Source organism: Prionailurus bengalensis, chromosome D1 (genome assembly GCF_016509475.1).
Source record: "Prionailurus bengalensis isolate Pbe53 chromosome D1, Fcat_Pben_1.1_paternal_pri, whole genome shotgun sequence".
Classification (NCBI taxonomy): domain Eukaryota; kingdom Metazoa; phylum Chordata; class Mammalia; order Carnivora; family Felidae; genus Prionailurus; species Prionailurus bengalensis.
Genome location: NC_057346.1, coordinates 16,086,823 through 16,101,350, shown reverse-complemented (window position 1 = coordinate 16,101,350; position 14,528 = coordinate 16,086,823). Strand labels below are relative to the sequence as shown.

At 48.4% G+C, this 14,528-nt stretch overlaps 1 protein-coding gene across 6 annotated transcripts in view; it reads right to left on the bottom strand.

Annotated features, from left to right (window-relative positions):
• Positions 1–8,586, bottom strand: part of KMT2A (lysine methyltransferase 2A) — an 85,130-nt gene extending 76,544 nt beyond the window's left edge. For 3 of the 6 annotated variants that reach the window (XM_043579482.1, XM_043579483.1, XM_043579485.1), the window contains exons 1-2: positions 8,134–8,586; positions 5,951–6,049 (exon numbers count right to left, since the gene is read on the bottom strand). In XM_043579482.1, the coding sequence (XP_043435417.1) occupies positions 5,951–6,049; positions 8,134–8,565 (531 nt within the window). In that variant the 5' untranslated portion in view covers positions 8,566–8,586. The remainder of the gene's footprint in view (positions 1–5,950; positions 6,050–8,133) is intronic. The other 3 variants (XM_043579486.1, XM_043579487.1, XM_043579484.1) reach the window with 2 other exon arrangements.
• Between the last annotated feature and the right edge of the window lie 5,942 nt (positions 8,587–14,528).

Sequence of the window (14,528 nt, the reverse complement as noted above, 5' to 3'; positions counted from 1 at the left end):
TAAAACCCAGTTATCTCGGTAGAAAAAAATAAGATGACAGCCCTCATGGACTTTCGTGGACTTTGAGTCCTAATAATAATTAGGGATTTCTATGTACCAGGCAAATTGCTGAGTACTTTGCATGCATAATTTCAATTAAGCCTCACAATAATTTTAAGAAGCTTGATTACTGCTAATTTACAAATGAAGACACTGAAGCATGGAGAGGTTAAGAAACTTTTCCAAGGTCATTCAGCCAATAAACCGGTGCAGCCAAGATTTGAACCCAGGCAGTCTAAATCCAGAGCCCATGGTCTTAACAGCTCTTAATTACTGTGCTATACTATCTCACACTATTACAGATTAGATAATGAGATTCTCCCCATCCTTTATAAAGGTATTTATATACGCACAAATAAAAAAATCCTAGCCGGAGAGATTACAAAAGGATTTCCTCATTAACCAAGCTTAAAGAGATGTTATCCACATGGTTTTACTGCTTATAATTAAAGGCAATCATCTAGGAGCAATGTTGTATGTTTGTGTTTGATCTAAAAATTAGTCAATACTCATGGATGGACAGAAGTTGAATATACACATGTGTACGTATTTGTTCCTCTAGGTGTAGATGTTGATTATAGAGACATCTGTGATTAACTTCTCCCAGTTTTTCAGAGCTGAGAAAGTACAAAGGAGGGCTTGGTGAAAAAACTGTACTGCAACCACACTCCTCACCAGTAATAGTACTCTCCTAATTCAAGACAGAAAGCCACAGTTACTTTGATGCTGTAAAAGGAGAATGAAACAATGGTGCTTCAGCAAAGCACAGATTGGAAGGGTTGGACCTCCCTAAAACAGTCCCAATGTTTGAAAGGTTCATCGCTCATACAGCTCAAAGACATCAAACCATCTATGCCCGAACATTCCAGCCGAACAAAAACAAAAATGCAAGAAAACGGATAAAATATATGAGAGAGACTCCCAACTCTAGAGCTAAATGCCAGCGGGATAGATCCAACCCACTGGTAGGACACAGAGCACTGCTGCAGTGATAATTAAAGGTAAGTTTTCTGGGGGAAATCCCTTCGGTCTATTTGTCAAATAGAAAAACAACTACTCATTTCAAAGGAAGGGGAATTTTCATACCCAGTACAGAAAACTGCCAACTAACTCTTACATTTATGTCTTTATTTCCTTAAAACTGCGGCCCATTAACTATGTCCGGTATCTAAAAAGTTTAGCCAAGTGTGGCCTCTGAGAAGTTGCGTACTAATCCTACCAGGGGACTTCTATCGTCCCAAACAACTACAAATCAAACGACCAAACCCGTCTTTCAAATATCTTAGTCTTTGAAAGCAAGCGTCTGGCAGTGTAGCCTCATGGTCGGCTTCCCCTGGTGTGTAACCTGACAAGGTACAAAGCTCATTGAAATATTTAACAGGGGTGGTATGGATTTCTCTGGATAGGTCAAGAAAAGCAGCTCATCCTTTTTAAAAACATAAAGGACCATTTTATGGGATGTCATTCCCTCCGTTCAAGTGTCTGTGTATTTCCTCGGGGCTTTCTCAGAGATCTTATTGAGGGGGAAAATGAAAAGGCTAACAAAAGGACCCCTTTTCTCTCCCTATTCCCAATATAATCCGCCTCGGCCACAGGGCCAGTAGCATCCACACTGTCATAAATGCCAGCAATTAGAGAATTAGGCCATAAAACCACCCACTCAGGTATAAGAGCGCGGGCCTCCAGCTTTATTTAATGCATGCCATAAAGATCCTGTACTTCCTCCTTTCAGGCCTTCTTCACAACCAATGAAATGACAATAACAACAAAAAAAGTGGCCCTTTGTCTGCCTGCCCCATACTGATGTGATCAATGAAACCATCTGGGTCCAGGTGAAGGATTTAAGATTCCTTTTTCCTAATAAAGACTGCATTTCCTCTCACATGCCACACTGAGATCCATTAAGGGCCAGGCTGCATTTAGAGCAGTGACATGCTGATGGAAAGTGAAGTGAAATGACATTTTCCAATTATTTGACTTTACTCTGAAACTACTCTAGAAGCCTAGCCAATTCCTGAACTTCTCAAGAAATACAGGAACCTACAAGAGTATTCTTAATTAACTCAATAATTTCTAGAACCTCCTGAAGTCTTTGCTAATGAAAAAAGTTCATTCAAACCTGAAAGTTAATGTTCATTCAGTCTGCGTTTTACAATCTGATACAGCTGAGGAGCAGATCAATAACTTCATATGATTTTCTTCGCAACCTACCGGTCCACACAAATCCCGAGTGTGTGTGATTTACTCCACGATAAAGTTGTATTTATCAAGCTTTAGACCAAACTAGGTAAGACCCACACAAATACTTTTTTCTAACAGTGAGCTCTTCAGGCTTCCTCTTTCCGCTAGGGCCCATGGGGTTAAAAATAGGATTTAGAAAGTACAGGTATGTTATGTCAGACTCATTAGTAATGTAACCGTTCTTAATCCCTGGAAATAACCTGTGCAAACAAAAGAAGTTCCCATCCCAGCAATCCTAGAATAAATTCCTCCCAAAGTAGTGACAGTCACATAGCTTCCCCCTTTCTCAAAGGTCTATGCCACTGGGCTCTCCACCTTGGCAGAGGAAAAATGGAAAGACAAGATATTCACAAAAGGCCCTACCAAAGGCCTTCAAGTTAAGTGCTAGAAGGAAACTGAAGTTCTGTGCCAACACTAGTGGAATGTGGGCAGGCACAAAGAGATCTTAATTAGGAGACCTACAATTAAAACAGTGAGTCTCCAAAAGAGAGAGAGGAGAGTCTGTTCTGCCTCCGAGCAAGCAAGGCACCGTTGCCCCCCTCCCCCGCCCCCAGCTACGGGGCAAGGAAGGCAACTCGGAGTCTGCCCGGAGCCTCCACGGATGCTCCACGGAGGGACAGCTCCAAGGTGAGCAAAGAGATGGAAAGTGAGTCAAGATGGGAGTAGTTTCTCTTCTCCACTTCCAGTCAGGAGGCAAATCACTATTTTGTGAATGATGATTCACAAAAGGGGAAGAACTGTGCCTTCAGAATATTAAATGGACGGAAAAGACTGGGGACGTGTCATATGCTTTTCAGTGAGAATGAAGAAAAGTTCTCAAGACTGCCTTTCTGATGCTCAGTAGAAACCAAAGTCCTACATTTCACAGCTTAGTAACAGCTACTCCGGGCAACGTAGGTACTGTCACTCTGGATTCATATATTCGTTAGCGCACGGAAGTTTTCTTCTCATTTAAAAGCTGTCCCACCTGGGGCGCCTGGGTGGCGCAGTCGGTTGAGCGTCCGACTTCAGCCAGGTCACGATCTCACGGTCCGTGAGTTCGAGCCCCGCGTCGGGCTCTGGGCTGATGGCTCAGAGCCTGGAGCCTGTTTCCGATTCTGTGTCTCCCCCTCTCTCTGCCCCTCGCCCGTTCATGCTCTGTCTCTCTCTGTCCCAAAAATAAATAAACGTTGAAAAAAAAAATTAAAAAAAAAAAAAAAGCTGTCCCACCTAAAGGAATACACCACCTGGACTGAAATACTTCCCTTTTGCAGTCCGGAATCCACGACACTGAAAACCTGAAACAAAAGTCAGCCAAACCAGAGGGCCTCTAAACATAAGACAACGACTTGTATTTAAAATCTGATCTTCAACTTTCTAGAAATGAAATTGGTCAATTTCAGCAAAGAGCTTCTCCCATACAGGTACGTCCTTCTATCTTCATACAACGAAAACTTTCCCACTAAGCTGGAATTTCTCTTCCCAGTGATAACACCGGTTAACTGGGCAAACGGACTAACTAACATTAAAAATTACCAAGCAGGCTCACCGACTCTTGACTCTTTAAATAAACTCAGAATACAAAGTTCTGACCCGGCCCCCCAAAAATAATAGCATAGAAACGAATGAGAATACTGGAGCAGAAAAGATTCACGAGCTAATATTTAGCCCGACCTTTTCATTTTACAGATCAGATATGTAAGGTTAAAAGTGAACTGCCCAAGGTCCCATCACTGGTCAATGAGAGATGACCAGTGTCATCTGCTCCACTTGTGTTCTCTGCTTCACTTTCTTTCTGTCAAGCTCAGGATTAGCTGTGAAGGTGATGAAGGAACAACTCCCCCTCTTGGTACACATGCCCAGTGAACATCCAAAACAAAAAACAAAATCACTCTCCAACTACCCTTGGCCTACAGGAACATCATCTTTTCTAGGCCCAACCCAAGAGCGTGCCTTGGTCCACCTCAACTAAACTGCCATTTCGAATGAAAACAAGTATCAACCAATGCTGTCATTCAATTTCCACTTAGATCTACTTAAAATGTGCCATGTTATGATCGCAAGGGAAATTCTGCCTTTAACATTTTATGAGGTGGTTAAGGAAGAAGGTAAGTGGACTATGAAAGTAATAACCAAAGACTAGCTGCTGATACAGAAACCATTTCTGGGGTTTCTATTAAAAACAGCTCAAATTCGAGTCGACAGAGAAGATGCTGTGCCATGTTTATTGAGATGGCACCGTATGGTGGCATTAACAGTACCTGAGACAATCCTCAGAAAAGTGGGACAGTGTGGAGGGGAAAGGGAGACGAAGAAGCAGACCTCTGTGATTTCTTACTGTGCTCAGTTAAATCAAAGTTAAATTCGGCTTCCTGATTGTCAGACACAAAGCTGAAACAGAGGAGACCAGCAACACCTAAATATTTGCTTAAAATAATCCCGTTCTGACAGAAGTTGGTCATGAAGAACGGTTACACGTAGTTGTTACCCAGAGATATTCAGTACAAGGGAAGTTATGGACCTGTGGCAGTGAAGGACAAGTCTCCATGGCGAAAGGAGTTTAAACAGGGAAGTGATCTGGAAGTTCTATCACCTTTCAACCACCTGAACTTACTAGCTGTGTAAGTATCAGCTTACATTTTGTTATAGACAAGTTATTGTCATCATTCACTTAAAGCAACCCAGAATTTCAAGAGGCTAGACTCATTTTAGGTCACCAAACCATTTCTTCATGAATCCAGACAAGACTTGATACAGATCTGTGAGTGAATTCCGAGAAACAATCTTTAGAATTCTATGTCAGCCCAGGGGAACCCTGAACTTCCCCTCTGGAATCTTATCATTGATTTGTGAGACTCTGTAACAAAACGCTTGGTTTCTACACTGAAAACTACCAGGTCAAAGGACCCAATCACTACGGTTTGGTACTGAACCATACTATGGGTTAGCACTAATCAACACATACCATCAACCCATATACGTCTTAGATTGCCTCTAACTACCACATAAAAAGCTTACCAATGGAACAACAGCTCATTCAAACCCAATTCAGAAAAAATACTGAAATCGAATATAAGGAGTCAACCACTCTTCTCATTGTCAAGCAGCAACAACTGTTCAGGCAAAAGTTTTAAAGAAAAAAAAACAAAACGTACTAATATGATCTTATTTGAAGTAACTGCAATTCCTTAACAGGCTTTACACTACACACTACTGCTAAGCAAAATAATGCCAGCGGATAAGGAAGTGTTAGCACCTGATTAAAACTTTAAAAGTGATTTGTCAAAGACCAACAAGATAAAATATTCTGGTGCCCAGACATTAGGTCCCTGAATCCAGGTGGTTCTCTTTCTAACCAGTCTCTTGAAAAGCTACGATTGGAAGCTGTCAGCATAAAACTTTGCTTTTGAATAGGTGATAACATTTGGAATGTGAACACTTGGTCCCTCAATACAAAATACATAAGCATGATACACAAGGAGAAAATACGTCTCAAGATCCCTTTAAAATAGACTAACTTCTCCTAATAGAGACTTTCTTATCATACTCAAATATACATGGGGCTAAAATTCCACATATAACCAGGCAAGTCTCAATTTTGAAAATAAGCAGGTAAATGAAATGTCAGTAAGTCTTTTTTTTTTTTTTTTTTTTTGCTGCCGTATCTTTTAAAAAAGCAAAATCAACTCACATTTAAGCACCAACTCCATGCAAGTAACCTGAACGGTTCAGTCTTTTTGTCATGTATGAGGCCTTTGGTTCTCCAACTACATGGGATCTGTGTTGTTAGCTTAAAAAATACAGAATTGGCCTTTCAAAAAAAATAATAATCTACAGCAACCAATAAATAGTCTCAAACAACCCTGCTGACTGCAGCTGCCTTCTGAAGGCTGGGAAAAGGAGGTGGAGACAGAGCGGAGAGAGGCAGGGAAAAGGGACGCTGCGGCTAGCTACATAGCAAGGAACACGCCCCCATCATGTCCTCCTTGCTCTGTCAGAAGGCGGGCTGTTGTCAGTCTCCTGATCAGGCTGCCTTAGAAACGATTTTTAAAAGGAGGCAGGAAGACTAACAACTAAAAAATGCCAGCTCCTTGAAAGGAGGGGCCAGGGTCCCTGGGATCTTCTCCCTCCCCTTCTTCCCAGGATCTTTCCGTATATCTAAAGGGGTGCAGGGCACAATAGGGGACGAGGGGTTTGCCCGGGACCAACGGCAGAGCACGCAGGAAACGGCTGGTTGTTATCTTTCCCTTTCTGTTTCAATCAAGAGCACTCCAGAGCAGCAACCCCCTACCCCCCCCCCCTTCGCTTCAGCCCCTAGCAGCTGCTCTTCCTCCTCCTAGCATCCCCCATCTCATCCCCCCTCCCCTACAATTCAAACTCCCCCTTCTGCATCCAATGGAAAACAAATACGCAACGCCACTGGCTGAACCTGAACTCAACTTCCCTTCCCAGGGCAACTTTCCTTTTTGCTGAAGGGGGCTGAGTAACGCATCCCCATTCCTGCCCCAGTACTAACGGGGAAGGGGCAAAACTCTTGAGCCTTCATCCACCTTGGGTCCCCCTATAAGAACCAGAGAGATAACCCTAACTCCTCCTTCTAAGGAATAACTTTGCTTCATGGCCCCCCTCTTTCCCCCAACCAAAAGCAACCACCACCAGAAGCATAATAAAGTAAAACTGTCCCTTATCTACTCTCCTCACCCCAACCCTGCTTCCCCCACCCCTTCCAAGCCCCAGGATTGGCCTAGGAAAAGGTGGATCAATAGTGAAATGACGGAGAAAAGGAGAAGGGCGGGAGGGAGCTAGGGCTGGAGACTGCGTGCTCTCCGGCGCAGTGGGTGGGGTAGGAGAGCAGCTGCTTCCCCTGGGAGGATGCTGCCCAAGTCCCCCCACAAACACCTCCCCTCACAGGGGCCCCCTTCCCCAGAGCTGGAGGGAAAGCCTGCCTCCTCTCCAGGGGGAACGGTGGAAAGCGGCTCCTCTCTGAGCCTAGGGGACAGTGGACTGTTTTCCTCTCAAAGATGCCACCAATCCTTCATTCTAAAGGAGGGAAAGGGTGGAGTGAAGGTAGAGTAATTCCCTGCTAACCAATAGGCTAGAAACTGTAGCTCTGTAAGATGGGGGAAACAGACTGCTGGTCGAGGAGATCACCGTTATCTTCAGCGGGAAAGGAGGTGAAGGGAGGCAAGGTGAAGAGGAAAGTAGATTCTTCCTGGCGGGGTAGGGAAGGAGGAGGGAGGATCTCTCGGCACGGGGTGGGGGTGGAGGGTGGAGGGTGGAGGTGAAGGAAGGGGGAGTGGCTGGTAGTGCAGGGACCTGGCCCGGGGATGGGGCGAGGGTTCATCAGGTTTTCGGAAGCAAGGTGCTGGAAGAGACATCGGTCCCCAAGGGGTAGGAGAAGAACGTGGCCCTGGATGAGGCCATCACCCGAGAGATGCCCAAGAGGAAAACTGCCCCAAGAGTAAAACATCTGCCCAGAGAGGGAGGCGGGGATGTGGCGGGATCAGGTCTCTAGGAGGGAGGGAGGGAGGAATCTTGCTCGGATGAGGTAATCTGTGAAAGGGAGGAGGGGTTCAGTCCCGGGATGGGAAACCCCGGCGAGGGGTCTGTGCCAAGGGATTTGGGGAAGGGTCAGGGGAAGGAGGCGGGGGGCAAACGCCCTTAGCCAGATGGGTCCAAACCCCGGGGTGGGGGCGCCTAGGGGTCTGCACCCATGTATGGGGGGGGGGTCCCAAGATGGGAGGGCCGTTTGCCCCGGGTCAGGGACCCCAGGAGGGTCCCGGAATTGGGATGCTCCACAATCCCGGATGGGGGAGGGGAGGGGGCTCCGCAGAGGGTCGAGACCCCGGGCCTGGGGGTTCCTCGCCCCCTTACCTCTCCGCTGCCGCCTCCCCCGCCGCTCTCCCCAAACACGGCCCGGAACCGGCGCAGGTTGGTGCCGATGGCGGCCGAGACCTGCAGCGCCGCGTCGAAGCCCGGGCCCACCCGGAGCAGGGCCGGCCCAGAGGAGGCTGAGGACGATGACGAAGACGAAGACGAGGCGGACGACGAAGAGGCTGCTGAGGCGGCGGCCGCTCCCCCTGGAACCCCAGCCCCGCTGCTTCCCGCCGCCGCCGCCGCGGCCGCCACAGCCGGGGGGGAGGGGGGCGCCCCGGGGCCGCCGCCGCCGACCGGGGGCCCGGGGGGAAGCAGCAGGGCCGGGACGCGTTGCCGCGGGGCGCCCCCCAGGCCCCGGCGCCCCCCGCCGCCGCCGCCCCCGGTGGTCCCGGGTCGGGCGGGGAAGCGCCACCGACAGCTGTGCGCCATGTTCGCCCCGTGAAGTGAAGCAGCGAGAGGGAGAGGCGACAACACAGGGGGGCGGGGAGGCGGAGGGGGGGGCCGAGGGCCCCGGAACCTGCCTGAGCCGCTCGGCGCCGCCCGGCGGCCTGCACCCAGCCGGCCGCTATGCAGAGCGCCGGGCCGCGCCCGCCCGCCCCGCAATCTGTATAGCGGGCTCGGGCCTACGCTCCAGACGCCGGGCCGCGGCTACGCCAGGCCGAGGCCCGGGCCGCCGCCGCCCGCCCGCCCGTCCGCCCCGCAACCTGGATAAGTGCATGCCCCGCCCTCCGGGAGCGGCATTGCTGGGGAAAAGGAGGGGGGAAGGAAGCCCAGGAGCCCGACGCGGAGCGCGGGTTCCGGGGAGAGGGGGAGGGGGCGAGGACTACAGGGAGGATGGAGGCGGAGGGAGCCCGGCCGCCTGCAGCCTCGAGAGCCGAGAGGCCGCTTACACACGTTCCCGGGATGCGCTGGGAATCGAACCGCCCGGGAGAGCAGCTTCCAGTATAGCGCGGCTGCCGGGTCGGGGACGAGCGAGCCTCCTTCTCTGCCTCGAGGCACGGAGACAAGATGGGTTAGCCCTCATTTAACGCTTCTAGAATAAAAGAGCCCTTATTGTACCATATGCAAAACGGAAGCGTTGCCCAGTTTACTATATGCATAATAGAAAGGCCCTCAATGAACGCGCTTTAAAAATTAAAAAAAAAAAAAAGAGAGAGAGAGAGGGCCCCTCCCATTTTCATGCTGGAGCTCTCTCCAAAATGCACACATCAAGGGGCAGGTCTCCCGCCACCTCCTCGCACTCGGGGCTTTGGAACCTCTGTCTCTCGTGCCCTTCTGCAGAGAGTTGGGTCGTGTTTCTCCAGCCCGGGCATTGGGGCCACGGCGTGCTCCGCTAACGAGGCGGTGTTACAACGAAGCTGAAGCTGGATGGCTAACGGGGCCTGGAGGGAAGAGGCGGGCAAAAGCGCCCCCGCCCCTTCTTCCTCAGTTCTCTGCCTGCCGCTGCATGCAAAGCAGACCCTAATGTATGCATGCAGAGGGAGGGGGGCTCGCGAGCACGTTTCTGATTAAGAGAGGGGGAGGAGAAGAGCGTTGGGCATTATGATACACTGGGTGGAAGGGGCCCGCCGGCGGCGAGCTCGTTGCGCGGGGTTAGTAGGCTGAGGGGGGAGGGGGAAGGAAGGAGGGCGAGGGCGGGGGATGAACATCCACCCGGTTTACTTTATTGCGGGAAAGAGGGGAGGGCGCCTCAAGCTGGGCGTTAGAAGCCTCCAAGGCTGGGAAAGCGGAGAGGGGAGGGAGGGGTTTGCGCCGGGAGAACTTGTGTTGGCCGAGGCTGGGGGATCGATACACACAGCCTGCAGGCCCCGGGGTAGCCTCCATCCCCCCAGCCGAGGTGGAGTTCGCTGGAAGGTCACGCAGCCTTCCTGGACTCCCGCACGGGTACAGCGCACACTGCTTGTAATATTACAGCCTGGGGCGGCGAATTTGGGAAGGAGGGGGAGGGTCGTGGTGAGCAGGTTGCAATCAGCTCTGGCCCTCTGGAGGGTGCACTGCACGCCTCCAGAGAAGGTCCACGGCCTCCTGGTGCTGAAAACCTACGTCCCTCCGCCGGCGAAACGTTAGTGCTGAGCGAACGACCGGGTGGGGGCTAGAGGGGAGCAGAGAAAGGGAGGAGACACGGGCAAGCTCCAACTCCCCCAACTCGTCCGGGATCGATCGTCGTTCCAACCGCGCAGGATGGAGCCCAGATGGTTTGCAAAGCGCACACTCACAGGGCACACACAGAACCAGATTCCGTTGTTACATCGCCTGGTTTACTGGGTGCAAAAAGGGTGGGAGTAGCGGGAGAGTCTCTTAAACGGCAGCCCCAGGACTCTGCTAAGGATATTAGACACCCCATTGTGGACGGTTTCTCCATTGCAATATATTTGGCGGTAGGAGCTGGGGGTTTTGCTTCAGTGTAGCTGCTCTGATCAGTTACAGATTGGCGACCACGTGGATTCCCTCATGCATCCTGATTTGTTCACTCTCTCACTCTTTCTCGCTTATTTTTCTTTTGTATTTGCCGCCCCCCTTCTTTAATATGCATAACGGTCTGCAGAGGTAATAGGCAGGGGACTGAGTGACAGGCTTTACATAACTATGTCAACAGGATTTCTTCCCGTCCTCCACCCCTGAGAAAACAAACGGCCGGGTTCTGAGAAACCTCACTTCCAGCACACTTCATTTGGCACAGGTGGGAGGTCGGTAGGTTGGGTGGGGGCAGCAGGAAGGAAGAATGCCAGAGAAGATTGTCAGAAGTCCTCTAGACTCAAGCATCTAGGTAGAAAAACTCCTTGAGAAATCTAGTTTGTCTCTTTGCCTCCAGACTAGTCCAAAAGGAACCAGAGCAAAGCAGAATGTGGTTTATTGTTGGGGCTCTTAAGGCAGAAATAATAATAACTTACATTTGTTGGGTGCTTTCTTTGACCTGGGTGCATTCGCATCTCACCAACCCTCTGAGATAAGTCTGATTTTACAAGTGGGGAAACTGAGGCCTAGGATAACGTCCAAGGTCGCACAGCTAGTAAGCAGCAGCACTCAAAGTCATGGGGGTCTGACGCCTATATCCACCAATCATACTGCTGATCCCCAAAAGACATACTATGCCACCTCACACCCATTAGGATGGCTACTATAAAAAAACAAATAGGGGCGCCTGGGTGGCTCAGTCAGTCGAGCTTGGGACTCTTGATTTTAGCTCAGGTCATCATCTCATGCTGGTGAGATCAAGCCCCACGTCAGGCTTTACTCACACGCGTTCTCTCTCTAAAGAACAAAAACAAAAAACTCAGAAGACAATAAGTGCTGGTGAGGATGCAGAGAAATTGGAACCCTTGTTGGTGGGAATGCAAAATGGTACAGCTGCTGTGGAAAACAGTCACAGAAATCATGGGGGTTCCTCAAAAAATTAAAAATAGAATTACCGTGTGATCCATCAATTCCACTTATGGGTATATACCCAAAAGGATTGAAAGCAGGGTCTCAAAGAGAGATTTGTGCACCCATGTTCATTGCAACATTATTCATAATAGCTAAAACATGGAAGCAACTCACGTTGTCTGATGAATGGATTCAACGTGTGGTACATTCATATGCTGGAATATTATTCAGCCTTAAAAAGGAAGGAAAACCTGCGCTATGCTACAATATGGATGAATCATGGGGACGTCGTACTAAGTGAAATAAGCCAGCCACAAAAAGACAAAAGACAAGTACTGTATGATTCCACTTATGTGAGGTATGTAGAGTATTCAAAATCATAGAGACAGAAAGTATGGTGGTTGCCAGGGGTAGGGTGGGGAAGAATGGTGATTTTCTGTTTAATAGATATAAAGTCTCAGATTTACAATATGAAAAGAATTATGGGGTTGGAGGATGGTAATGGCTGTACAACTATGAATGTACTAAAAAGACATGTGCTTTATTTGTTAATTTTAATTCGGTGGTTTTAAATGTGTATTTTTAAGACAGAGAAAGAGAGAGACAGAGTGTGAGCAGGGGAGAGGCAGACAGAGAGGGAGACAGAGAATCCAAAGCAGGTTCCAGGCTCTGAGCTGTCGGCACAGAGCCGGATACAGGGCTTGAGCTCACGAACCGCAAGATCATGACCTGAGCCGAAGTCAGTCGCTTAACCAACTGAGCCACCCAGGCGCCCCCAGTTTCGTTTTCTTGAATACCTAATATATTCATATGGTTAAATGTTTAAAGGAATTAAAGTCTTTCCTCCACTGTTGTTCTGAACTCCCCTTCTGCAGTCATAGCTTACCTCTTCTTAGGGGCAGCTAACGTTATCAGTGTCTCATATAATTCTTCCAGGGATGGTTTGTGCCTATACAAGCAAGTCCGTATAGAAGTTTTCTCATAAACGAAAGAATACCACCCCCGCTTCCTGGATCTTGCCTGGAAATCTATATCTTGGAAATAATTCCTATTAGTAGATGGCATTTCCTCATTCTCAGGGCTGCATGGAATAGATATAGCATCATTTACTTCACCAGTTCTCCGTCAGTGGGGACTTAAGTTGTTTCTAAACTTTTGCTCTTTCAAACAATTTTACAGTGCCTTGTTTTGACTATTTGTAACTTTGCCAGTGTGCAAATATATCTGTAGTACAAATTTCTAGAAGTGGGATTACTGAGTCAAAAGGTACGTATATTTGGAAATTTGAGAGATGTTGTCCCCAGTAAAGATTGTACTAATTCATACCCCCACCAGCAATGTTTAAGAGAGCATCTTTCCCCCCCTCCCATCCTTCCAGAAAGGATTTTTAACTTCTTGGTCTTTGACAACCTACTGGAAATGCACATATTTCACTTTTTTCCCCCCCAAACAACAAAAGGAAACATTTAAGACAAGAACCCCAAATCGTGCGCCTTTCTGCAAACTCATGTTCTGGTTTGAATGGACCTCTAGATGTTTACTCCCTTTTCTCCTCCCTGGAAAGACTTTTCATAGCAAACCAGTATGCCACAAATCTGGGCTTAAACTGTAGGTCCAATAAAACTGTAGCCATGTGATCTTGAAGCAGGCAACCAGGCTCATTACGCCTGTTTCCTAATTTGCAAAAAATTAGGATATTAATAGCAACTTCATAAGAGTATTATGAAGGTTGAATGACATAATGTAAATAAAGTGTCTTCTCTCTCAGGTAGACACATTTCCCCTCAGGGATTTCTTTTTTTTTTTCAACGTTTATTTATTTTTGGGACAGAGAGAGACAGAGCATGAACGGGGGAGGGGCAGAGAGAGAGGGAGACACAGAATCGGAAACAGGCTCCAGGCTCTGAGCCATCAGCCCAGAGCCCGACGCGGGGCTCGAACTCACGGACCGCGAGATCGTGACCTGGCTGAAGTCCGACGCTTAACCGACTGCGCCATCCAGGCGCCCCGGCCCCTCAGGGATTTCTTTAGGCATTAGTGAAGATACCTTCTCTCAAATCAGCAATTTCCTTTCTCCAAATAGGCCCCCACTGGAAAACATTGCAGTAGTGGTCCCAAAAGTCATCGAACTAAGAAAGAACGGTGGCTGATGGGGCTCCTGGGTGGCTCAGTCGGTTAAGCGTCTGACTTCGGCTCAGGTCATGATCTCCCTGTTCTCGAGTTCGAGCCCCACGTCAGGCTCTCTGCTGACAGCTCAGAGCCTGAAGCCTGCTTCCGATTCTGTGTCTCCCTCTCTCTCTGCCCCTTCCCCAATCATGCTCTGTCTCTTTCTCTCTCAAAAATAAACATTTGAAAAACAAAAAAAAAGAACGGTGGCTGAGTCGTTTCAACTTGCCCATTGGAAGACTTGATCATCACTGAACAGAAGACAGTTCAGAATCTTTAGATGCTACTGTCTTGTGGGGAAGAAAGGGTCAAGTCCATTACCCTTTGCACAGGCATCCTTCCTAAAGGAAGAAATGGTTACATTTTGCTACTGCCCTGAATCCATGAGTTCCCATTTCTGAGCTCCACAAGAATTAGGTATAGCTACGTCTATGACTAAAAGGACTTTAAATACTGACCCCAGTGTGGACAGCTGGCTTTAGGTAAAGGATTAGTTATAGTCCCTGCCAAAGGTAAGGACTAGATGATTTGGGAGCCAGGAACTGTTTGAGAACAGGAATCGTGTTTTACTTATCTTTTATTTTATTTTAGTATTTTTGAGAGAGCGTGAGCGGGGTTGGGGCAGAGAGAGAGGGGCTCTGCACTGATAGCAGTGAGTCAAAGATGGGGCTTGAACTTACAAACCTTGAGATCGTGATCTGAGCCGAAGGTAGATGCTCAACCGACTCAGTTACCCAGGTGCCCCAGGTGTATTACCTATCTTTGCATCCTCTGTGCTAAGCAGTGTCTGTACCAGTCCAATTAATGTTTGCAGAATAAGTGACACTTCCCCGCTGAACTCTCAGTCGTTAGGATTCATG